The 25798-nt window shown below is 38.0% G+C and overlaps 1 protein-coding gene and 1 non-coding gene across 5 annotated transcripts in view; one reads left to right on the plus strand and one right to left on the minus strand.

The window, feature by feature from the left end:
- Rprd2 (regulation of nuclear pre-mRNA domain containing 2) overlaps nucleotides 1–25493 on the minus strand; it is an 89809-nt gene extending 64316 nt beyond the window's left edge. Inside the window, exon 1 of one of the 4 annotated variants that reach the window (XM_046421632.2) lies at nucleotides 24289–25493. In XM_046421632.2, the coding sequence (XP_046277588.1) occupies nucleotides 24289–24493 (205 nt within the window). In that variant the 5' untranslated portion in view covers nucleotides 24494–25493. The remainder of the gene's footprint in view (nucleotides 1–24288) is intronic. The other 3 variants (XM_046421631.2, XM_046421634.2, XM_046421633.2) reach the window with 3 other exon arrangements.
- Nucleotides 2803–2905, plus strand: LOC124077564 (U6 spliceosomal RNA). Its single transcript, XR_006846651.1, has one exon. It is a non-coding gene; the product is annotated as a U6 spliceosomal RNA (small nuclear RNA).
- Nucleotides 25494–25798: the final 305 nt, after the last annotated feature.

Below are 25798 nucleotides of genomic sequence, written 5' to 3' on the forward strand. Positions count from 1 at the left end.
TAATCAATCAATAAAAGGGCTAGGGATGTATTTTAGCAGTACAGCTTAGTACCAAAAAAAAACCAGAATAGAACAGAATACAACAATTGCAACACTAGGCACCACCTACTACCTAACAAGAGATCATTTTTAGGCCATTTCACTACTATTGATACAAAGTTTTCTCCTCACTGTGAAGGTATAGTTTCCCCTTTATAATTCATAAAGCGATCAATAACCTAAAATTGTCAATTCATAATTTATAATCTGTGGGGTAGTATTTTCATACTCTAAGAATATACTGTTCCTCAGGGATGGGGTTAGGGTTATCTTGTGATCTTCCTGCCCCAGCCTCCTAGTTGCTGGGATTACAGGTCTGTGCACTGGACCCAGCTTGTTTTTTCTTAATGAACATCCCTATGACCTCAGGGATTCTTTTTTCCTCACTTACTATTATCATCTTTCTTCCTTTTTTTTTTCTTTTTCTTCTTTTTTGGTACTTGCCCAGGAGGGCTCTGCCACTGAGTCCTGTTTATTTATTTATTTTGAGGGGGCGGATACCAGGGATTGAACCCAGAGACACTGGACCACTGAACCCCATCCCCAGCCCTATTTTGTGTTTCATGTACAGACAAGTGTCTCACAAGTTGCTTAGTGTCTTGCTTTTTTTGAGGCTGGCTTTGAACTCACAATCCTCCTGTCTCAGCCTCCTGAGCTGCTGGAATTACAGCTGTAAACCCCCACACCTGGCTTTATTTTGTATTTTGACACAAGGTCTCCCTAAATCTCTGAGGCTGGTTTTCTGAACTTGTGATCTTCTTGCCTCAACCTCTGGAGTCACTGTGATTATAGGCATGTGCCACCATGCCCAGCAGCACTGTTTTTTTAAGTCAGTTAAATTCCTTTTTTGTACCAGTTTTTACATCCTTTTAATATATGATCTTATTTGTTTATTTATTTATTTTAGAGAGAGAGAGAAAGAGAGAATTTTTTTCTTAATATTTATTTCTTAGTTTTCGGCAGACACAACATCTTTGTTTGTATGTGGTGCTGAGGATCGAACCTGGGCCGCACGCATGCCAGGCGAGCGCGCTACCGCTTGAGCCACATCCCCAGCCCTGATCTCATTTATTTTTGAGCACCCTCCTAGCTTTCTGGCCCAAGATGCTTCAAGGGCCTAGCATTTTCTTCACAGAAAGATTTTATAAGATTTTATTCACCATTGTAATTACTGACCTACTCAGATTTTTTAATTGTTCTTGGATCACTATTGGTTATTTTTTTATTGGCCAATGTCCATTCAACAGAGTCACCAAAATTCTAAATTCATTGGCATAAACTTGTTCATATCTTTTAAATTTCTACTTTACCTGTAGGTACATTTCTTTTTTCATTCCTAATATTCATTAATGTGTTCTCTTTTTTTGATTAATCTTAAAAAATTTATATTTTACTAGACTTTATTTTATTTTTTAAAACATTTATTTTTTAGTTACAGGTGGACACAATATCTTTATTTTACTTTTATGTGGTGCTGCGGATTGAACCCAGTGCCTCACGCATGCTAGGTGAGTGCTCTACTTCTGAGCCACAACCCCAGCGCTTTACTAGACTTTTAAAAGACTCATATTTCAACTTTGCTGACCTTTATTAAACCTCTTTTGTATTTATTAACTCATTGCTGTCATTTTTATATCTCTCTTCAATCTTGACCTTATTCTGTTGTTCTTTAACTTTTTACAAGGTATGCTTAGCTTATTAATTTTCAAGCTCTTGCATTTTAGGCTATAAATTCCCTTTATGTCTTACTAACCCACTCCAGACTTCTTCTTCACCTATCTATCTCTAGCTGCACTATCTCCCTGTCTACTTGACATTTCCACTTACACTAAAAGACAGCTCAAACTTAACATGTCAAAACAGCCAAATGCTGAAGCACATTCCTATAATCCCAGCGGCTCAGGAGACTAAGGCAGGAGAACTGTGAGTTCAAAGTCAGCTTCAGCAATTTAACAAGACCCTAAGCAACTCAGGGAGACCCTGTCTCTAAATAAAATACAAAAAAAAGGTGGGGGGGGGGCTGGGGATGTAGCTTGGTGGTTAAGTGTCCCTAGGTTCAATTCCTGACACCAAAAAAAAAAAAAAAAAAAAAAAATTAAAACAAAATTTTAAGATCCCCAAAATCTTATCCACCTAAAACTTTTTGTGTTGGGGTATACTCGGGCTTGAAAACATGGATGCTTTACCACTAAGTAACACCCCAACCCTCTTCATATCTTGCTTTGAGAAAGGGTCTCCCTAAATTGCTGGTATTATAGGAGTATACTATTCCTCCCAGTTTCCATCTAAAGTCTTTGCCACATAGTTAAAGGCAAATCCATCCTTCTATCACCAAGGCCACAACTTGGAATTATTAATTTTTTTTTAAGAGAGAGAGAGAGAGAAAGAATTTTTAATATTTATTTTTTAGTTTTCGCCGGACACAACATCTTTGTTTGTATGTGGTGCTGAGGATCGAACCCGGGCCGCACGCATGCCAGGCGAGCGCGCGACTGCTTGAGCCACATCCCCAGCCCTGGAATTGTTATTTAAAAAAAATTTTTTTTTTGGTAGTTGTAGATGGACAGCATGCCTTCATTTTATTTGCTTATTTTTTGTATTTGATGCTGAGGTTTGAATCCAGTACCTCACACGTGCTAGGCAAGTGCTCTGCCACTGAGCCACAACCCTGGTCCCTGAAATTATCTTTGATTCCTTTTTCTCAAACTCTACTACATCAATCTGTCAATAATTTGTTCTACCTTCAAAATATATCCAGAAACTGCTTGTTTTGATAGTGCATATTTTAATAGTAGAATGACAACTGAGATTAGCATGGCCCCTATAAAAGGATGACACACAAATTGGTGAAACATTCCATTAAAATATATACACACATACAAAGTAGCTACATATGTGGAGATATATACATATTATTGATATACAGAATATCTATATTATAGATATACATATAATGTCTAGAATATATACCTATTATCTCCAGAAATCATTTTCTTATCACCGCTATTTCTGCACTCCTGTTTGTGCATAAGCTACCTTTATCTGTTACCTGGACTATTATTCTTGCAATAAGTCTCTCTGCTTCTCTTTCCTCCTTATAGTTGACTGTTATATGGTAATGGGTGATCCTTTCAAAAATAAGCCAGAACATGTTATCCTCTGTTCAAAACCCTCCAATGGGGCTGGAGGTATACTTTAGTGGTAGATTACATACTCATTAATAAGCATGTGGGAGGCCATATGTTCAATCCCTAGCACCACCTCCAAAAACAAACCACTAAAAAGCCCTCCAACAGTTAAAAAAAAAAAAAAAAAAAACATGTCCTACATTATCTCCCTTATCTCTCTGACCTCATCTAGTTTTCCCCTTACTACTTTTGTGCTATTCTGGAAAACTGCTCCTTGAACATACCAGAAACACTCATACTTATGATCTTGGTCTAACTCTCAACTCAATCCTTGGTCTAGAATCCTTTTCCTTCAGATATCCATCAGACTGACTCTTTCAGTATCTTCAGGGCTGTCCTGAATTCTCACTCTCTTAATTAAGCCTATCTTAACTGCTTCCTTTTATATAGGTAAAGTATACCCTATCAGAAATGTTTGGGACCAGAAATGTTTCAGATTTCAGAGCATTTTGGATTTTGAATCAGATCAAGTATGCTAAACCTGCACTACAATCCGTCCTACATTCCCAGCATGAATTCCAATGTCCTTTACCCTGCTCTACTTTTAACCTTTTCCCTAAGACTTTATCACCGTCTATCATACTAATTTACTTTTCCATTTTGTCTATTATTTATTCCATTTTCCTATCAAATGTTATTCCCACAGGGTCAGAAAATTTAATATATTCATGGATGGATCCCATGTGGCACACTGTAGGGCACTCAACAGAATAAGTCACATTCGCTGGGTGCAGCGGCACATGCCTGTAATCCCAGTGTCTCAGGAGGCTGATAGAAGGACTGAGGGTTCAAAGCCAGCCTCAGCAACAGCAAGGCACTAAACAACTCAGTGAGACCCTGTCTCCAAATAAAACACAAAATAGGGCCGGGGATGTGGCTCAATGGTCGAGTGGCCCTGAGTTCAATCCCTGGTAAGCGCCACCCCCCCCACCCCAAAAAAAATAAGTCACATTCCTTTTAGCATGTAGTATTCTCATTACCATTTAGTAATATGTATGTTTAAATTTCTACTATGATTTCTTCTTTGAATCATGAGTTCTTTGGAAATTCATTATTTTAATTTTCAAAGTAGAATTTTTTAATTTTTCTTATTAGCATCTAAGTTCTACCTTCTAAGCACTAGAGTGAAACTGCACAGATTTGTATGATACAGAATATTTGAAGCTATGCAAATGTTACATTAGCATAGGAATATTGTACATATAATTAATTAAATATACTTTATTCAAGAATTTGTATTTCCTGGGCTGGGGATATAGAGCAGTAATAGATTTTTTCTTTGCCTAATATTTTTAAATTATGCTTACATTGAATTTTTTTTTCTTCTTTTTTTGCAGTACTAGGAATTAAACCAAGGGCCTTATACATTCTAGATGCTAAGTAAAGGCACTACCACTGAGCTACATCCCCAGCAACTCCCCACTTTCCACCTTTTTCTGTGGTACCAGGAACTGAACCCAAGGCCCCAAGCATGCTACTAAGCAAGTGCTCTAGCACTGTACCACATTACCAGTCTAGCAGCTAACCTTGGAAGATTTATCACATAATAAAGACTTCTGCTAATTTTTTAAAATTTTTTTAATGGGGGGGGGGTCCTCACTATGTTGCCCAGACACACCTCAAACTCCTGGTTCAAGTTACCTTTAAACCTCAGCCTCCTGAGTAGTTAGGACCATAGGCATGCAATTATTACGTTATTTCTTTTTATTTTATTTGCAGTACTGAATATGGACCCCAGGGGCACTCTGTCACTGAACTACATTCCTAGTCCTTTTTATTTTTTATTTTGAGATAGGGTCTTCCTCAGCTACCTAACTGGCTTCAAACTTGTGATCCTCCTGCCTCAGCCTTCCATGTAGTTGGTATTACAGGTGTATGCCCAGTATGTAAATATCTTTCTTTCTTTCTTTTTGGTTCTGGGGAATTGAACCCAGGAGTGCTTTACCACTAAGCTATATCTGTAGTCTTTTATTTTTTACTCTGAGACAGGATCTTGCTAAATTGCTAAGGCTGGCCTCAAATATGTGCTCCACCTGCTTCAACTTCCCAAGTTACTGGTATTTAAGGTATGTGCCACAGGGCCCGGTTCAAATTATACTTTTCTTGACCTACAATATAGTAGGTAGTAGTAGACACAATATAGTTTATTCCGTTCTGACTTTAAAAAAAAAAAAAAAAACCTTCACCAATTAAACACTATTTTACACAGATAATAAACATTTAGGCTTATACTCTTAATTATCAATTATTTGCTTAGCATTGCTTTTTATTGCTTAGACCTTCTGGATTATTTTCCTTTAACTGAAGTATATATCCTTTTGAAAGCCATGGAGATCTGCTGGTTTCCAGCTTTTATCTTTCTGGAAATGTCTTCCTTTTGTCCTTGTTCCTAAGTAGCTTTGTGAAGTGCATGGTGGCACATCCCTGTAACCCCAGTGAATGGGAGGCTGAAGCAGGGTGATTGCAAGTTAAAGGCCAGCCTCAGCAATGTAGGGAGGCCCTAAGCAACTTAGTGAGACCCTGTTTCAAAAGTGAAAAAAAATAGGGGCTGGGGTTGTGGCTCAGTGGTAGCTCTACCAAGCACTTGCCTAATATGTGTGAGGCACTGGGTTCGAGCCTCAGCACCACATAAAAATAAATAAAATAAAGGTATTGTGTCCATCTATTAAAAGACAAAAAAAGTTAAAAAAAAATAAAAAAGGACTAGGGGTGTGGGTTAGTGGTTAAGCACCCCAGGTTCAATCCTTGGCATTACAATAAATAAATACATAGATAGATAGATAGATAGATAGATAGATAGATAGATAGATAAGCAAGCAAGCAAGCAAGCAGGGGTGCTGGGATGTAGCTCAGTGGTAGAGCACTTGTCCAGCATGCACAAGGCCCTGGGTTCGTAATACATACATACATACATAATACAAATCCTACTCTATTTACTATTCAGTTCTTCAAATGCCCCTAACTCACTTCTCTCTATCCTTGTCATCTCTTTTACTAAAAAAGACTGAGATGGCTGGGGATATAGCTCAGTGGCAGACAGCTTGCCTAGCATCCCAATGCTCTGGGGTCAATCCCTAACACAGTACAAATAAAAATTAATAATAATAATTAATAATAAGGGCTGGGAATGTGGCTCAAGCGGTAGCATGCTTGCCTGGCATGCGTTCGGCCCGGGTTCGATTCTCAGCACCACATACAAACAAGATGTTGTATCCGCAGAAAACTAAAATAATAATAATAATAATAATAATAAATATTTAAAATTCTAAAAAATAATAATAAATATTAAAAATTCTAATGATAATAATAATAATAATGGCTGTGCCTAAAGAAAAAAACCCTGCATAACAAAAGATCTCTCCTTGGGGAAAGAAAGAATTTAGACCTTCATTCAGGCAATCTTTTCCAAATGAGCCAAGACAAAAATTAAAAGTCCAACATTTTTTGAACTGCAGAACAAAGACAGATGGGTTTGAAAGCACTATTCAGGAGGGTTAAATTTGGCAAAAAGATATGAAGTCCAACCCAACCATCTACATCACACCTGGCAACTACAAAGGTGCCTTAGGCAAAAAGAGCAAAGTCAAAGGACTCAGCAGAGACAGTAGCAACCAATGATTTACATTATAATGACTGTGCATAGTCAACATACATTTATGTTTCTACAAATCTGTTTTTGATGTCCTAGGAAATTAGGATTTTTAAACCATGAAATATATTAAATATCTGTCCTCACTAATTTGAGTTCAGTTTTATGAAATCTAAAAGTTTTGAATAAAATCCATATCATACTAATACCATTATCACACAAGCACACATACACAAGCCCACACACGCAGACACACACACACACATACATACACACACACACACACACACACACACCCCTTTGGTTCAGCATGTAACTATTTATTGTAGCTGTTGTTTTATATGTAGTTACTTTCTTTTAAATACACTTGCCCTTGCCCCTTATGTCTTAAAAATCATCTTTTATTCTTCCTCTATATCTTTACTATTATCATTTGGCTGTGTGTGTGTGTGTGTGTGTGTCTAGTGGTTGTCATTCCCTGATTCTGATCCTTGAACACCTTTGCTTACATTTGGGATGCCTTCTTTCACCTCTTTGGAAAACTGCTTCCTTCGTGAAGCCTTTCTCACTATACACAACTCTGCTCTGCCATGAGGGTTTTCTAGAAAATTTTACATAAACTTTCCCAAAGCAAGCTATATGAACCACTAATCACATGAGATACCAAAAACAACAAAGGGACTCCAAGGTCATGTAAGTTTGAAAAATGCTCAATATCCTATCCCCCTGGAAATTCAAGAAACATTTCATGAAAGATACTAAAGTCTCACAGCATGAAAACAGATTTAACTTTCATTTGGTAATTCCTAAACTTTAACAGTGAAATCCTAAACTAAACATCACCTGTTTTGGGGAAATGCTGTTTGTACAGAATACAAATCTTTACTGTTATTTTACTATATACTATTGTATATATTCTATGTACCTTCTCACATTCATCAGTTTATGTGTATGTGCTACATATGTCAATCCGAGGGAAAAAAAAATCCATGTTCACACTTTGATTTTATTTATTTATTTATTTAGGTACTAGGTATTAAACCCAGGGATGCTTAACATCCAAACCACATCCCCAGCCCTCTTTTATATTTTGAGAGAGGGTCTCTGCAACTTGCTGAGGCTGACTTTGAGCTCATAATCCTCCTCCTGCCTCAGCCTCCTGAGCCACTGGGATCACAGGCGAGCGCCAGTGCACCTAGCACACTTTTGGATTATTGACCTTAAAATTTCACATAAGGTATGCAGGATTAATTGGAAAAATTTAAAGCTTAAGCAAACAGACCTTCAAGAAACATGGTGTGTATACCAAAAATGCATTTCAAATGACAGTGGTTTGCTACTTGTTGAGTTTTCTGAAATTCTGGTAGTTTACAAAGTACTTTATGTAAATTATTTTATTTAATCCCACCAAGGATCATATAAAATGAGTTATATTAGCTTTAAGAGGATAAGTTGCAACTATAATATCAATTTGAGTTCAAAGTTCATGTTCTTTACCAATTAACTACTATACAATGTTTCTTTATAATCACAAAATGTGCACAACCTTTCTAGAAAGAATTCTGAAAGTAAAGTGAAGAAAATTTCATTAAGTTCTTCATCTTCTTCTTGGTACTGAGGATGTAATGGTAAACAAAACGAAGGCTCTGCTATCACGTTTACATTCTATTTAGGGGTAAGGAAGTCCACATACCACATCTCAGTAAATAAGTATATTATATATATCATATTGCCCATGGAATACTATAAAATACCAAAACACACTAAAAGAAATGGGAAGCAGTCTAGCACAATGCTAAAGTGTTGACCTCTTTAGTCAAAACTGCTTAAATTTAAAACTGGCTCTACTGTTTTAAGTTATATATATATATATATATATATATATATATATATATATATATATATATATATGTATGGATTGAACCTAGGGGTGCTCCATCACCCGAGCTACAACCCCAACCCTTTTCATTTTTTATTTTGAGACAGGGTCTCACTAAGTTGCTGAGTCTGGCCTTGAACTTGTGATTCTCCTGTCTCATCCACCCTGAGTCACTGGAATTACAGGTGTGCCCACCATACCTGGCTTCTACTGTTTACTATGTGCCATGAAGAAGTTATTTTACTTCACAAAGCCTTTGATGACTTCATTTATACTGTTTATTATTTTGCTTATCATCAATAGAGTTAAGTTTACATATATATCACCAGTAGACTTACTCAGCAAATAATACCTCATGAATTGTCATATTAAATGAATGTGAGCTATTTTATTCCTAAATTATTAATATTTTGTGAAGTTAACTACACTAATGACTAGAAATATTATAAAGAATATTATTAAATAGAACAAAGTACCTGGAAGCAACTTGGGCTTTGAATCCACTGTATTGCTTTTCTCCCACTTATTTTTAAGCTTTATATTTAGCCACCTTGAAACCAGGTATGGTTTTCTTTTCCTATGCTATCAAAGTTCTGGCATTTCCCCCACAATAATCGTTAACTTCCCAGAGAATCGATTTATAAAAATTTAAAGTGAGCATAATTTATTTCTCACAGAGCTGATGTCAGGATTTTAAGTAACATATGTATGATATCTAGTAAATTATGTTCAGTAACAATACTGGCATTCCAACAAAAAGTGATACCTCTTATAAACTGTTAAAGAAGATAAAAAGTTATACTATGGTACTTCCTAGAATCAATAATTTTTGTTCAGTTTATACCTTAGTCACTAAGGTATTATGTATGCTCCTTATAATTCTCTCTTTTAGCACTCGGTACAGTTTTACAGAGTAAGCAATAAGTATTTCCAAATCCATTTTTAAAATTTTATAAATCTGAACATAGTAATATACTATAAAAGAACTTTCAATTATTCAATTAATACTTTTACCTCCTGGATACAGAGATTGCCATCTTAAAGAATATGTCACACTTGGGGCTAGGGTTGTGGCTCAGTGGTACAGCGCTCGCCTAGCACATGTGAGTCACTGGGTTCAAACCTCAGCAGCACATAAAAATAAAATAAAGATATTATGCCCACCTATAACTAAACAATAAATATTAAAAAAAAAAGAATGTGTTACACTTCATTTTGGAAACTAGCATGAGGCATCTGGGGTGTGGCTCAGCGGTAGAGTGATTGCCTCCTGTGTGTGATGCACTGGGTTTGATCCTCAGCTCCACATAAAAATAAATAAACAAAATAAAGATACTGGGGCTAGGGTTGTGGCTCAGAGGTAGAGCACTTGCCTAGCCTGTGTGAGGCACTGGGTTTGATCCTCAGCACCACTATAAAAATAAATAAAGGTACTGTGTACACCTACAACTAAAAAAAAAAAAAAAAAAAAAAAAAATGTTAAAAAAATAAAGATACTGAGTTCATGTATAATTAAAAAATATTTAAAAAAAAAACTAGCATGATGTTAGTTCAGTGGTAAAGCACTTGCCTTGCATGTACAAGGCCCTAAGTTCAATCACCAGCCTCTCAAAAAATAAAGAAATAAAACAAAAATAATATAAAGTGGGTTGGGGATGTGACTCAAGTGGTAGCGCACTGGCCTGGCATGCGCGAGGCACTGGGTTCAATCCTTAGCACCACATAAAAATAAATAAAGATATTGTATCCACTTAAAACAAAAAAATAAATATTTAAAAAAATAATAAGTTGAGTTATAGTTCCTAATATTTTTTCCCTTTCACAGCACAACTTTTGCTAAACAGTAATAAATAAATATTACATATTAGTAAAATTATATTGTTATAATGTGTACATGTATGAATATGTATAACAAATCCCATCAATATGCAACAACAATGAATGTGTAAAAACAAATCCCATAACAATAATATACCCCCCCAAAAAAAGTGGGGTGGGGGGAGAAATACTTCATGTCTCTGCTAGTGAGAACCAAAAGAACTATAAAATAAAAATAAATGAAATTAAATCACTAAAGTGAAGTGGAAGGAAGAAGAGAGATTAGGGAGAGAAGTCACAAACTACAAGTATAATTTGAACCCAACTCTTTAATATAGTTCATTTCTTTCATCAATAAGCCTATGTATGGGGCTGGGGTTGTGGCTCAGTGGTAGAGCTCTTGCCTACCATGTAGGAGGCACTGGGTTTGATCCTCAGCACCACATTAAAAAAAATTTTTTTTAAAAAAGGTATTGTGTTCACCTACAACTAAAAAATAAATGTTAAAAAAAAAAAAAGAAGAAGAAGCCGATGTTTCAACTTTTCTCTAAAAAGAAAAGAGTGGGCTGGGGCTGGGGCTCAGCAGTAATGCACTTGTGTGGCATGTATGAGGCACTGGGTTCAATTTTCAGCATCACATATAAATAAATAAATTAAATAAAGGTCTATCAACAGCTAAGAAACATTTTTTTAAAATAAATAAATAAAATAAAAAGAAGAGAGTAAGAATGAGGTATTTTAAAAAAATATTTAGGGCTGGGGATGTGGCTCAAGTGGTAACGCACTCGCCTGGCATGAGCAGGGCGCTGGGTTCAATCCTCAGCACCACATAAAATAAAGATGTGTCCACCGAAAACTGAAAAATAAATATTAAAAATTCTCTCTCTCTCGTTTTTTTTTTTTTTAATCTTTCAATATTCATTTATTTTAGTTCTCGGCGGACACAACATAACATCTTTGTTTGTATGTGGTGCTGAGGATCGAACCCGGGCCGCACGCATGCCAGGCGAGCGTGCTACCACTTGAGCCACATCCCCAGCCCTCTTCTCTCTCTCTTTAAAAAAAAATATTTATTTTTTAGTTGTAGTTGAACACAATACCTTTGTTTTATTCATTTATTTTAATGTGGTGCTGAGGATGCAACCCAGAGGATTGCATGTACAAGGTGAGGGCCCTACTGCTGAGCCACAACAATGGCCCAAGAATGAGGTTTATAAACTATCTTATCTTGGCTAGAAAAACTTTAATGCTGCTGAGTGTGGTGACACAAGCCTGTAACCCTAGCAGCTAAGGAGGCTGAGGCAGGAGGATCAAAAATTTTAAAAGAGCCTCAGCAACTTAGTGAGACCCTGTCTCAAAAAATAAAAAGGGCTAGGGATATAGCTCAGTGGCCGAGCATCCCTGGGAATCAATCCCCAGTACAGAGCCAGCCTCAACAATAGCAAGGCACTAAGCAACTCATTGAGAACTTGTCTCTAAATAAAATACAAAATAGGGTTGGGGATTTGGATCAGTGGCCGAATGCCCTTGAATTCAATCCCTGGTACTACCCGTCCAAAAGAAACAAAGAAAAGAAAAACTTTAATGCTTCAAAGCACAAATGGATTTGTTGCCTTTTCCCAAAATAAGTAACTAGCTAGGTTCTATCACTTTGCACAAGATGTACATTTCTCCAGTGTTTATAATTAAAATCTGTGGGGATGCTGGAATCCCAAAGTATTACAAAACACCAACTACTTTTTGTTTCCATGACAGATGAGCAAGTCAAGATGATTTGTTATAATGATGTTAAATTCTTGGGGAATTTTTACTATGGTCTTTGAGCTCCTGCTGCAGATTAAACTAAACTCTATGTACCCTTAGTTTTCAGAAAATTGAAATTTTAAAACCACTAATCCAAATCTCTCTACTTGGAGGAACTGCTGTAAAACAATAAATGTATGGGAAAGTGAAGTTAAAAAAAAAAAAGGAGAAGAAGGGGCGGCAGTGGTAGCTCTGTGGTAGAGCGCTTGCCTGGCACGTGTGAGGCCCTGGGTTCCATCCTCAGCACCACATAAAATAAATAAAATAAAATAAAGGTATTTAAAAAAAAAGGGCTGGGGATGTGGCTCAAGTGGTAGTGCGCTCGCCTGGCATGTGTGCAGCCCAAGTTCGATCCTCAGCACCACATACAAACAAAGATGTTGTGTCCGCCGAAAACTAAAAAATAAATATTAAAATTCTCTCTCTCTCTTTAAAAAAAAAAAAGCCTAAGCTGGGCATGATGATACATGCCTGTAAATCCAGCGACTCAGGAGGATCAAAAATTTAAAAAGAGCCTCAGCAACTTAGTGAGACCCTGTCTCAAAAACTAAAAAGGGCTAGGGATCCCAGTTCAAAAAAAATAAGAATCCCCAGTTCAAAAAAAATAAGAATCAATACTGATTGATCAAAAAGAGAAGGGCGGGGTTGTGGCTCAGTGGTAGAACTTAGCATGTGTGAGGCACTGAGTTCAATCCTCAGCACCACACATAAATCAATGAATAAAACAAAGATCCATCAACATCTTAAAAAAAAAAAAGTCTAAGAGAGAGGGGCTGGGTTGTGGCTCAGTGATAGAGCTCTTGCCTCACACACGTGAGGCACTGGGTTCAACCCTCAGCATCACACTAAAAAAAAAAAAAAGTTATTGTGTTCCTCTACAACTAAAAAATATTTTTAAAAAGTCTAAGAGAAAAGAATTTTGGATACAGCTATTATATATAGCTTACAAAAGGAAGGCCGCCAAATTACTAAGAATAAATCAGTGGGCCTCCACTCCCTAAGAAACCACACACGTCCATAGACTCATCCCTTTTCAGCAGACAAAACAGATATTAAAGTGATTCTGAGGTGGCGTGTTTGAACAAATTTTCATATTAGTATTTTTTCCACTGCAATTGTAATTTTTCTCTGAAAATATTTCCATACCATGTTGAAGTCTATCAATACTGTTTCACACTTCAAGTTGTAGGAATGTTTGCTTTTAATTTTTATTAGTGCATTTAAATTATATAGAGTAAGAGATTTCATGGTGGCATAATTGTATATGCATATAACATACTTTGATCATACCCTTCATTATCCCTTTTCCTGTCCCCCACAACCCCTTCCTCTCTCTCTCCCTGCTACTTTCATGTTGTCTTTTTTCCCCTGTCTAAATTTCAGAAGGAAAGCATGTGGTACTTGTAAAGGAATGTTCATCTATTCCACAATTTAACAGTTAGCTTACTATGGGATCTGGTACAATAAATGTATACTTTACACATTACATTGTATTAAACCCAGCTAGGGCCAAGGATATTTCACCCTTTTCCATGTGAAACAAAGCATCTAAATGAAGAACATAAGGACTATTTTTTATAAAGTCTCATAATACAGCTATAAAGGCTTGTTTAATGTATATTGACTTTAGAAATAAGGTAGTTCCATGTTTTAAAAAATTGCCAGGAAAACACAGAAAAATATTATCTACACTTCTATGAACCTAGCGTAATAAAATAAAGAAAAGATGATCAAGGCATTCAAAGGGGAGACAGAGACAGATAATGCAATATTAACCTTTCATTTTTATTTATTTATTTTTTTGATACTGCATATTGAACTCAGGGGTACTCTACCAGTGAATGACATCCCTAGACTATAAAATTCATTTAAATTATACAGTTGAGGTCAGGCACACTGGTGCATGCCTGTAATCCCAGCAGCAGTGAAGCTGAGACAGGAGGATCATAGGTTCAAAGCCAGCCTCAGCAATGATGAGGCGCTAAGCAACTCAATGAGACCCCATCTCTAAGTAAAATACAAAAGAGGGCTGAGGTTGTGGCTCAGTGGTTGAGTGCCCCTGAGTTCAATGCCTAGTAACTCCCCCCCCCCAAAAAAAAAATAAATAAATTGCACAGTTTAGTTGTTTTAGCCTAATTATGTAACAGTGGGCTGGGGTTGTGGCTCAGCAGTAGAGCGCTCACCTAGCATGTGTGAGGCCCTAGGTTTGATCCTCAGCACCTCATGAAAATAAATAAATAAAAATAAAGGTATTTTTACAACTACAACTAAAAAATAAATATTTTTTAAAAATATGCAACAGTTACCCCAAGGTGTCTATTCGGGCCATACATTGTTTTAGAGCCAGAAAGCTGGAAGAGATCAACTAGAGAATCAATGTAAATTAAGAAGTAAGTCTAATAAGAGAGAGCATTAAATATGATAGAGCAGAGGTTCATAGAGAAGGCTCTCAGGCATTCTGGAATCTTAGATGCCTCTACACACTTGATCTAGTGTATTCTTGGTTTAGATTTTTTCTGAGGCTCCAGGTAAACCTTATCTCAATTTCCCAAAGAAATGATCTATTTTAATCTTTTTCTTATTTCTACTCTTGGTTTAGCCTCACTAGATCCATGCAGCAGTACCTTTGCTGTAACCTCCAATGATAAAGTTAATATTACAAGACACAACAGTGCACACTTATAATTCAAACTACTTAAGAGGCTAAAGCAGGAGGATCACAACCAATCTGGACAACTAAGTGAGACCCTGTCTTTTCATTAAGTGCTAGAATGCTTGACTAGCATATATAAGGACCTGGATTTAATATTCACTATATAAAAAAAGTTATATTTATAAATTATATCTCAGTAAAGGTATATTTAAAAATAGACACCTAAAACAATATCAATATAATCACAAGTTTGAGGCCAGCCTGGGCAATTTAGCAAGACACTGCCTCAAAATAAACATAAAAAGGGCTGGGGATATAGCTCAGTGGTAGAGTACCCCTGGGTTAATGCCTAGTACCACCATAAACAAACAAAACAGCTAGCATGAACAACACCCTGGGTTCAATCCCTGGCAGCACCTCCAATCATAAATCAATCATATCCCTCCTCTACTCATAGTTCAGTAACTCATTCAAATAAAAGCCGAAGGGCTAGGTTTGTGGCTTAGTGTTATGTGTGAGGCATTAGGTTCGATCCTCAGCACCACAGAAAAATAATATGTTCCTTTAGCTCACCAGACATACATTAACCTCAGGATCTTTATACTTTTCTGTTCTTTTGGCTTAAATATTCTTGCATGCCTTCATATCTATATTGCTTACTAACTTACCTATTTACTCACATTTCACCTTTTCAGTAAGGCCTTTCCTTCTAGTCTAGTTTAAAACTGCAAATCTCATAATCTTCTTTCCTACTTTATATTTCTTTATAGTACTTATCACCTTCTGATACATTTATTATCACTTATTTACTATCTTTGATGCCTATCTCCTCTTACTAAAGTATAAACTCTTGTTATGATAAAGATTTTTGTTCGCCCTCTGGTATCCCCAGTGCCGAGACAGTGCCTGGCACAGCTGCTCAATAAATATTTGTTGAGGGTTAACAAGTTCAGGAGTACAGTGGGAGAGGAGGAATAACTTTTTGTTTTAAATACCAGGGATCAAACCCAGGGGCAATTAACCACTGAGCCATAGTGGTCTTCCTAAGTTGCTCAGGGCCTCGCCAATTTTCTGACGATGATTTTGAATTTATGATCCTCCTCCCTCAGCTTCCAGAGCTGCTGGGATTATAGGCATGCACCACAGTGCCTAGCAGGAAGAATAACTTTTAAGGTTCTATAACATAGTAAGGAGACTATGTTTGAAAACAATCGCTTGTATATTGCAAAATACCTAGAAGAAAGAATTTTATGTTCCCAACATACAGAAATGAATTATGTCTGAGGTGACAAATAAGCCACTTACCTTGATGTGAACATTATACATTATAAATGTGTTAAAATGTCACACTATACCCCCAAAATATGTACAGTTACTATGTGCCAATTAAAAATAAAAATATATTTGCTGAAACTATAGCTCAGTGGTAGAGCTCTTACCAAGCATGAGTGAGACTCTGGGTTCAATTCTCAGCACTGCAAAAAAATAAATCTTTAGGGGGATGGGATTGTGGCTTAGTGGTAGAGCACTTAACCTGGCAAGTGTGAGGCGCTGGGTCTGATCCCATCTCAAAATAAAAAATAAAAAGGGTCGGGGGTTGTAGCTCAGCAGCGCAATGCTCGTCTCAATGTGCGAGACCCTGGTTCGATCCTCAGCACCACATAAAAATAAATAAGAGAAATAAAGGTATTGTGCCCAACTACAACTAAAAAATAAACATAAAAAAAAAAGGCTGGGGGCGTGGCTCAGTGATCGAGTGCCCCTAAATTCAATCCCCCGTATCTACTCCCCCAAAAAGTAATATTTAAAAAAATAAAGCTAGGCAAAATGGTGCACAGCTGTTAAGTCCAGTGATGCAGGAGGCTAAGACAAGAGGATCACAAGTTCAAGGCTGGCCTCAACAGCTTAGTGAGACTGTCTCAAAATGAAAAGGGCTAGGGGGCTGGAGTTGTAGCTCAGCAGTAGAGCTCTCGCCTCATATGTGTGAGGCACTGGGTTCGATTCCTAGCACCACATATAAATAAGCAAATAAAATAAAGGTCCATCAACAACCTAAAAAAAAATTTTAAAAAATGAAAAGGGCTAGGGCTGGGGCTGTGACTCAGAGGAAAGGGCACTCGCCTAGCTTGTGTGAGGCACTGCATCACATAAAAATAAAATATGTATCCACCTACAACTACAAAATGAATGTTTAAAAAAAAATAAAATAAAAAGGGCTGCAGAGTGCCCATGGATTCAACCACCAGTATCTCTCTCTCCCTCTCTCTCTCTCTCTCTCTCACACACACACACACACAAAAGAAAGGGAAAAAAAAAGGGCAGTATTATACTTATCTCATAATTATGTATGACTACTGTGGAATAAAATATTTTTAAATGTTTTAAATATTAAAAATAAATACTGTTGAAAGAACTGAAAGTAAACTAGCGATTTATAAGCAAAATCCATCTTAGAACTCTTAAGTCAGAATTTGTATTTAGTCCACCTGTGTTATTCATTGGTATACATATATAATTACAACATTGTTACACTCTACAAGACTAGCCCACCTATCTGCAACACAGGATAAGATTACAAAGAATGTAAACAACAAAAAAAGACAGGCTACATTTCAGAGGCCAAACTCCAGAAAATGGTCCCAGGCCCTCAGATTAGTGGAATATCACATATAAAAGAGCAGGCTGGTGGTGTACCCTAGTGGTAGAGTACTTGCCTACCATTCCCAGGACCCCTGGGTTCAATCCCCAGTATCCACCACTAAATAATAATAATAATATATACATATATACAAACAGCAGACTGAACTCTTCACTGATGAGTATACGTTCAAATGTTTTGCCATAAAAAAACTCTTAATTGGGCTGGGGATGTGGCTCAAGCGGTAGTGCGCTCGCCTGGCGTGCTTGCAGCCTGGATTCAATCCTCAGCACCATATACAAATAAAGATGTTGTGTCCGCCGAAAACTAAAAAAAAATATTAAAAAATTCTCTCCCTCTCTCTCTTATAAAAAAAAAAAAAAAAAGAATGCCTGGGTTTATCTTGGCTTCACTATTAATTAGCTCTGAAACCAGAGGCAAGTTACTTAATCTCTCAGTGCCTCTATTTTGTCATCTGTAAAATGGGGATTATAATACCTACTTTAAAAATTGTGAGGACAATGTTTTTAAAATTTAATTCTGAAAGAATTAGTATGTGTAAAATGCTTAGGAACATTTGGCACATAGTAAGCACTTAACAAACATTAGCTATAAAATTATTACCAGCTTCATAATCCACTTAAAGTTCATGAGACTCAAACTAAGAGAACATTACCATGGATAAAAAATGTAACTGAGAGCTGGGGGTGGTGGCACGGGTATGTAATCCCAGAGACTTAGGAGGCTGTGACAGGAGGATCTCCAGTTCAAAGTCAGCCTCAGCAATGGCAAGGTGCTAAGCACTCAATGAGACCCTGTCTCTAATAAAATACAAAATAGGGTTGGGGATGTGGCTCAGTGGTTGAGTGCCCCCAAATTCAATCCTTGGCACCAAAAAAAAAAAAAAGTAACTGCACTTTGTAGATCTCTGCAACAAATAAATCCTCTATGACTATTTTTCTACTCTGTTTGTCTCTTTTGTGAAAAACATAAAAGACTGTACTTCAACTTGCTTCAAAGTAATGAAGAGGAGGAGGTAAAAGATATCCATGAAAATTAAAAATTAAAAAAAAAAAAAAACCTGACCATAGAGTTGATAAGTACTGAAGTGGGGTGATGAAAAGAAAGGAAGTGTCATTACCTCTTTACTTTTGTATATAAAATTAATATCAAAAATAGCTTAAAGGCTGGGTTGTGGCTCAGCGGTAGAGCCCTCACCTAGCACATGGGAGGCCCTGGGTTAGATCCTCAGCACCACATAAAAATAAATAAATACAATCAATGTATTGTGTCCAACTATAACTAAAAGATAAATATTTTAAAAAATACCTTAAGGGAAATCAACAGATTTTGTGTTCTACAACTAAGTAGCAATCACATTTCTACTATTTCCTGAAAAAAATCATTAAACTCACACAGCTCTCCAAAACAGACCAAGTATTCAATAATTAGAAATAAGACAAAATACAGCAAATCATAAAGATACTTATTTTTAATTGAGAGTATTTTAATTGTTAAGATTTAGAGAAATAAACATTGTAGATGGAAACACATTGTTGAGAAAAAGGAAAAAATAAAAGGTGAAACAGGCGCTAAAAAGGATCAACTGCTGAATAAAATCCTGGGTTCTAGGATACACTCCAGAGTCCATAAATTACCAAAGGATTTATCAAACTGCAAAACCCAAACCAAGATCATTTGCTACTATATAAAACTATATTAATAAAATAGATTCCCTCTGCTGAAAAAGAAAGAAGACAAAATAGAGGTATCATAAACATAGTATTTTACATTTTTTTCTACTAGTTCTTCAGAGAACTTGCAACATTCACTATCACTTCAGGGAGTCTAGTCCAATATATCTTCTACCAACCAAGAATGTAAATTCTACCACTGTACCCAAAACAAGGTTCTGTCATAATTTATTTTGAATATTCAGGATTTTAAGACTATTTTTATCTGAATGATCATAGTAAATAATTTCAATTTTTTATGTCCTAGGTTGCAGGCTAAAATACATGCATTATCTTCTTATACCTAGATAACAATCCTATGAAAGATCATTATTATCTCTACTTATTGATGAGAAATTAAGGATCACAGTTTAAGTACCTCACATAGTATGTCACCCAAGATGAAGTGATTGAGTTAAGATCTGAACCTAGGTCTAATTCCAAAGTCTACGTTTTTCTACTTTTCCATACTGATTATCATTATACATTAAAAATGGGAAGAAGTCAGGAATGACGGCACACACCTGTAAACCCCAGTGACTCAGAAGGCTAAAGCAATAGGACGGTAAATTCAAGGCCAGCACTGGCAATATTAGAGAGGCCCCAAGCAACTAGAAAGACCCTGTCTCAAATTAGAAAAAAGGGCTGCTGATACAGTTCAGTGGTTAAGTACCCCTGGGTTCAATCCCCAGTACCAAAAATAAAATGAAAGAAAAGAAACAAGTGAATAAAAATGGGAAAGAAGAATGAAGTATAGAAATGATAAACAGGTCAAATTGCACATCACATCCATGTAAGAGCCACATCCTGAACCTGCACATATTTTTAAATAAAAAATAGGGCTAGGGATGTGGCGCAGTGGTAGAATGCCCGAGTTCAATCCCCAATACCAAAAAAAAAAAAAAAAGCAATTCTGTTCCTCAAGTATCTGATTATTTCACACCATTGTTGATAAATATTTAATGATTGCTTTACTAAATGCCACATTCTGTTCTAGTTGCTTGGAGATACAGCAATAAACAAAACACAGGTTGTCATCTGACAAAGGAAAATAGACAATAAACATGTAATAAGTGATTTCATATACTGAAAATAAGATGACATAATAGCAACTGAAGGTGAACAAGACCTTTCTGAGGAGGTAATATCTGAGGTTAGATCTAAATGAAGAGAAGGTAGGATCAGAAAAGAACTAAGAAGCAAGCAGAGCAGTTAAGTGTAGGGTCTTATGCTGTAGACCACAGTAAAAGAAGTTTAGAACGTAACTCTGCTGCAATGGGGTATCAAGGGAGGGTTTTAAAGCAGAGAAAAGATTTAAAAATAAGTATCTGCTTATACTACTGAAAGATAACTTTTTGAAATGAGATAATGAGGGCTAGGGATATAGTGAAGTGGTAGAGTGCTTGCCTAACATGCAAAAGTTAAACCCTTGGTTTAATCTCCAGTACCAAAAAAAAGAAAGAAAGAAAAACAGACAATAAACACTACAGCCAAGCAAAATTTTAAAATGTCTGAAGAAAACTGGTTAATCGGTGTGTATCTTCAGAGAGCACACTTGCTTTCAGTAAATTATTTCCTTTATAATTTATTTTTCTTTTTGGTGAATAAAAGTCTCTTATGACACATTATTAAATGAATGATAAAATGGAAAGAACTCCGAGGACTGGGGATGTAGCTCAATAGTAGAGCACTTGAACAGCATGCTGGAGGCCCTAGGTTACATCTCCAGCACCACAAAAATTAAGTAAATAAAATAATATCTCTGGAAGCCAGGTGCGGTGGCGCATGCCTGTAATCCCAGCGGCTTGGGAGGCTGAGAGACAGGAGGATTGCGAATTCAAAGCCAGCCTCAGCAAAGGCACGGTAGGGAGGTGCTAAGCAATTTAGTGAGACCCTGTCTCTAAATAAAATACAAAACAGGGCTGAAGATGTGGTACCTGTCCCCCCCCACACACACAAAAAATCTCTGGAATAGCATTTACTTAAATTACATAGAGATCTGAATTACTAAATCGTGGATGTCAGGAGAGAAAAAAAAAAAAAGCAAAAGTGGCATCAGGAAAATGGACAGAAAGATTAGAAATTTGAAATACCGGGCTGGGGATATGGCTCAAGTGGTAGCCTGCTTGCCTGGCATGCGTATGGCCCGGGTTCGATCCTCAGCACCACATACAATCAAAGATGTTGTGTCCGCCAATAACTAAAAAATAAATATTAAAATTCTCTCTAAAAAAAAAAAAAAAAGAAAGAAATCTGAAATACCTACTTCACAATTTTGTCTAAAGTAGACTTAGCAACCAAATTCAAACTAATGTAAGTCTAACTGTAAAGAAATATAAAATTAAGAGGCCAGGGACATGGCTCAGTGGCAGAGCACTTGCCTAGCTTGGTGAGGCACTGGGTTCGATTCCCAGCATCACATAAAAACAAATAAAGGTACTGTGTCCATCTACAACTAAAAAAAAAGAAAGAAAGAAAAAGATTTTAAAAAAAGAAATATAAAATTAAATGAAAATGTGGTCCAATACACAAACTATTTTCATTGTTCCCTTCACCACTCATTTGAATAGGTCTCTCAAAAGTCTTTATTTAAGGGTTGGGGATATAGCTCAGTTGGTACAGTGCTTGCCTCTTATGCATAAGGCCCCAGCACCAAAAAAAAAAAAAAAAAAAAGGCTTTCTTTATAACCAAGTTGTAAGTACAAAATGACTATGAAATTACCCCTACCCATTTTAGAAAGTTAAATTCCATTCCTCTAGGAAAATCATACCAGGTTTTATAAAGTCAAAAGCTTTTATAGTTAAAGAACTACACAAACTATACAGAACAAACTTCAGCTGAATTATTTCCTTCTTAGAGCAATCATTTTTTCACTTTTAAGATATCAACAGAGGAAATAAGCTCAGACATAGTACATGGTATCAACAATAGCACAGGCAGAAAAATTCTGGCTCCAGTGTATCACATTATTACTGACTGGAAAAAAACATCTGGTAATTGTCATTTATGATCCCACAAGGTAAGGACAGGGACCACCTTAATCTTGCAAAGGATGTAATCATAAGAATTAAAGCAGTAGAACCCAACAGCAGGAAATATAAAATGCTTGCATAATTTAGTAAAAACCTTGTAAGACAGAGTGGAGAACTGGTTCTCGTGCTCACATTAGCACTGTTTGCTCCCTGTGGTGTACCAAGTACATTAAACATTATTTTACAAAGTTAATGGTGGAGCCAGTTCTCAACTACAACATTTTACTGAGTAACCATTAGCAACCTGACATTTCTGAGCGTTAATGTTCTCTTTTTGTAAACCATAGTTGAAAAATCTAGTTCTCAGCTGAGCCCAGTGGCATGGTCCTATAATCACAGCTACTAGAGAGGCTGAGGCAGGAGGATGGCAAGCTCCAGGCCAGCCTGGACAACTTGGCAAGAACCTGGATTAAAATAAAAAATAAAGAGGGCTGGGAAAGAAGCTCAAAGATAGAGCACCCCTGTGTTCAATCTCATTACTCAAACAAACACCACTTCTCAGTACATTATAAAGTATATTATACGCAATAATGAAATGTCTGGCCCATACTAGACACATGATAAGTCTTTGATAATGATTGCTAGCATATTTGATATTCTAGGTTCTAATTTTACATTCCAGCAAGAAGGTATGATCTGCTATTAGCAAAGAGATTAACTAATCCTGTCTTTCTCTACTAACTAAATTTTTAGTATTATTATTCAAAAAACCATAAGAAATATTTCCAAATCCAAGTTCCAACACAAATGGTTTGAAGCTTTGGACCTATAATTTTGCAAGCTTTATCCAAGGTAAAGACAAATCAAAACACTGCAGGGGCAATGGAAGAAGTAGGATAAGAAGTAAGAATAACTGAATGACCAGTCTCACTGGTAACATGCTATAGAGAGAAAGCAAACTAAAATTCAAATAGATGTATGTGAAGTTTGGGTTAACCCTCTATTCTCAGCAGGAAGCAAGTGAGTTCTCCACATTTTCTCCTAAAGAATTTGAAATCTTTTGGAAAAGTCCATGCTGAATGGACCTCTTTTCTGTAGTACAGCACCAAAGTGGGGGGAAACACACACATACCAAGCCAAAACAGCAATAACTAAGGGGAAAAAAAGTATCATATGCTTTAAAAAGCACGTTTCCCGTTTTGATTACCTATGAAAACAAATTCAATTCTGTAAAAAAAAAAAAAAAAAAAAAATCTATACTTCAGGTATCTAAAAAGTAGCCAAATATGCCTTCCACGATAAGGTCTTAATGATGACACTAACTATCCCAATTGTTTCTGGTCCGTATCGAGAAGTCTTTATTTTATTGCAGCAAACACAGGTAAAAGGAGAGCAGGTGGTCGGTCGCCCCAGACCCACGCAGAGCTCATGCCGTTTCCCGTAACACCTATCCAGGTAAGTCCTCCTTCAGTACACATCACAAGTTTTAGGGACATCCAGATAAGGCCATCCTTACTACATATCGCAAGTTTCAGCTCAGCAGAAAACACGAAACGGTCTAGCACCGTCTGGCTAAGTGAGTGGACTTCCCCTGCTGAAACATCCCTGGTCTACACCAGGAGAACCGGAGACGGCTCACAGCAAGGCCTACAGGAAATAAACGGACGCGACAATCTCGGTGGGGCTCAGGGGAACCCACAGCCCACTCGCAAGCTCCGTCTGAGCTGAAAGGGGAACATCTGTAAGGCTCTGGGCCCAACGGCCCAAGGTCACACCACGTCGGAGGCAAGAAAATATCCAAGAAATGGACCTCCTGCGGTTCGGGGCAGCCCGGCCCGGGCTGGGCAGGTCGGTCCCAGCTTCCCGGCGAACCAGCCCGAGCGAACGCCGCGGCTCCGCGGGGAAGCCCCGAGCGTTGCGGGCCGTACTTCCTTCCACCTCCCAGCCTCCCGTCCCGGGCGCCCCAACAACTCACATCTCCGGAGCCACTTCATCCAATGGTAGACGATAGTGCTGTGGTGTTTCTTGTTCTCTATACACCAAGACGACAAGCCTTGAATGGATTCCATGGTGTTGGTTACCGACTGGAATTTTCGATCCAACGAGGACTCCAGAGCCCCTGCCGAAGAGGCTGACGAGGAGGAGGCCTTACTGCTGCCTCCGCCGCCGCCGGCCGCCATCTTCCCGGTTTGCACAAGCGCTGCTGCTCCTCTGGCGGCGGCGGCGGCGGCGGCGGCGGGAGCGGGCAAAACAATCACTGCGAGTGCGTGGAAGCCGTAGACGGGGAGGGAGGCCAGAAGGTGGGGGAGCGCACGCGCTAGGCTCTCCTGGAGGGACGGAGGGGAGGGCTCGCTGCCCGGCACGCTGGCGGCTCCTACGCGCTGCAAGGTGGGGCTGCGGGCTCGAAGGTTTATCGATATTTGTTCAGGGGTCGTGTTTAAACCAGTCAGTAGTCAGGAGAGAAATACGACGAAAACAGAAGCCTTTCAAAACGCCTGGCGCCGAAACTAATGGTTTTTTACTCTTCGGCTCTCAACGCTAAGGCCCTTACTCACCCCTATCACCACACTCCTGTGAGCCAGGGCGGGCCTTAATATCTTAAATTTAATATTCCCCGACTGTCCCTTCAGTTGCAGAAATCTTTCTCTCTCCTTAGATTCTCTTGCACAGAAAAGGCCCAAGGCTACCTAGTCAGGATTTTTTTTTGCAACGCAATAGCAGCCAAGGGACAGCAACAGCATCGCGCACGCGCGGCCTGGCCCCCCCCCCCCCCCCGCTTCCTCCTCAACCTTGAAAGCCAGGGGAGGCGTGATGGCGGGGCAATCTGACCAATCAAGGGAAGAGTTCGAGAAGCGCGCGCATGAGTCCGCAAACCCTTAGGGCCAAGGAAGCGCTTCGATTATTTGTGCGCCTGCGCAGCAGATCTGCGCGCAGCGGACTGAAAGTAAAAACCCAGAGGGAAGGATGAAGGAGCTGATCAATCTAAGGAGAGGTTAGAGGGCGGGGCCCAACACTCCGCTTCGCCTTTCGCTTCCTCGCGGGATCGCTCTGTTGTCGCTGTTTCGCTCACACAACAGGGGCAGGAAATTCCCACTGCTCCGAGTTCACTGTTACTTCTTGGCGTCTCCGGCTGCTGCCATCGCTAACGGAGCACCGACGCGTGACAAAATGGCTGGCAGCCATCTTGCAGCGCCGCAGAAGATGCGCATGTGCCAGGTCCCACGAGCCACTCACTACGCAGACTCCTAGAACAGTCCATTACACGCTCCCCTGGACGATACCATTCCAGCCAGTCGGCTGCATAATCCAGTTGGATTGTAGGAAGAGGAAATAATTGAGGAAGTGAAACAAAAAATTTTCCCTGTTAAACATTTGGAGCGAGGAAAGAATGATTGGCAATATATGACTTCATTTTGGCCAGTTAAGATCTCAGTTGCTTACTTACTACATTACAATTTTACAAGAGCCTTAAATATCTGTTGATG

Source organism: Marmota monax, unplaced genomic scaffold (assembly GCF_021218885.2).
Source record: "Marmota monax isolate L192 unplaced genomic scaffold, Marmota_monax_Labrador192_F-V1.1 WCK01_AAM20220418_F8-fsc00108, whole genome shotgun sequence".
Classification (NCBI taxonomy): domain Eukaryota; kingdom Metazoa; phylum Chordata; class Mammalia; order Rodentia; family Sciuridae; genus Marmota; species Marmota monax.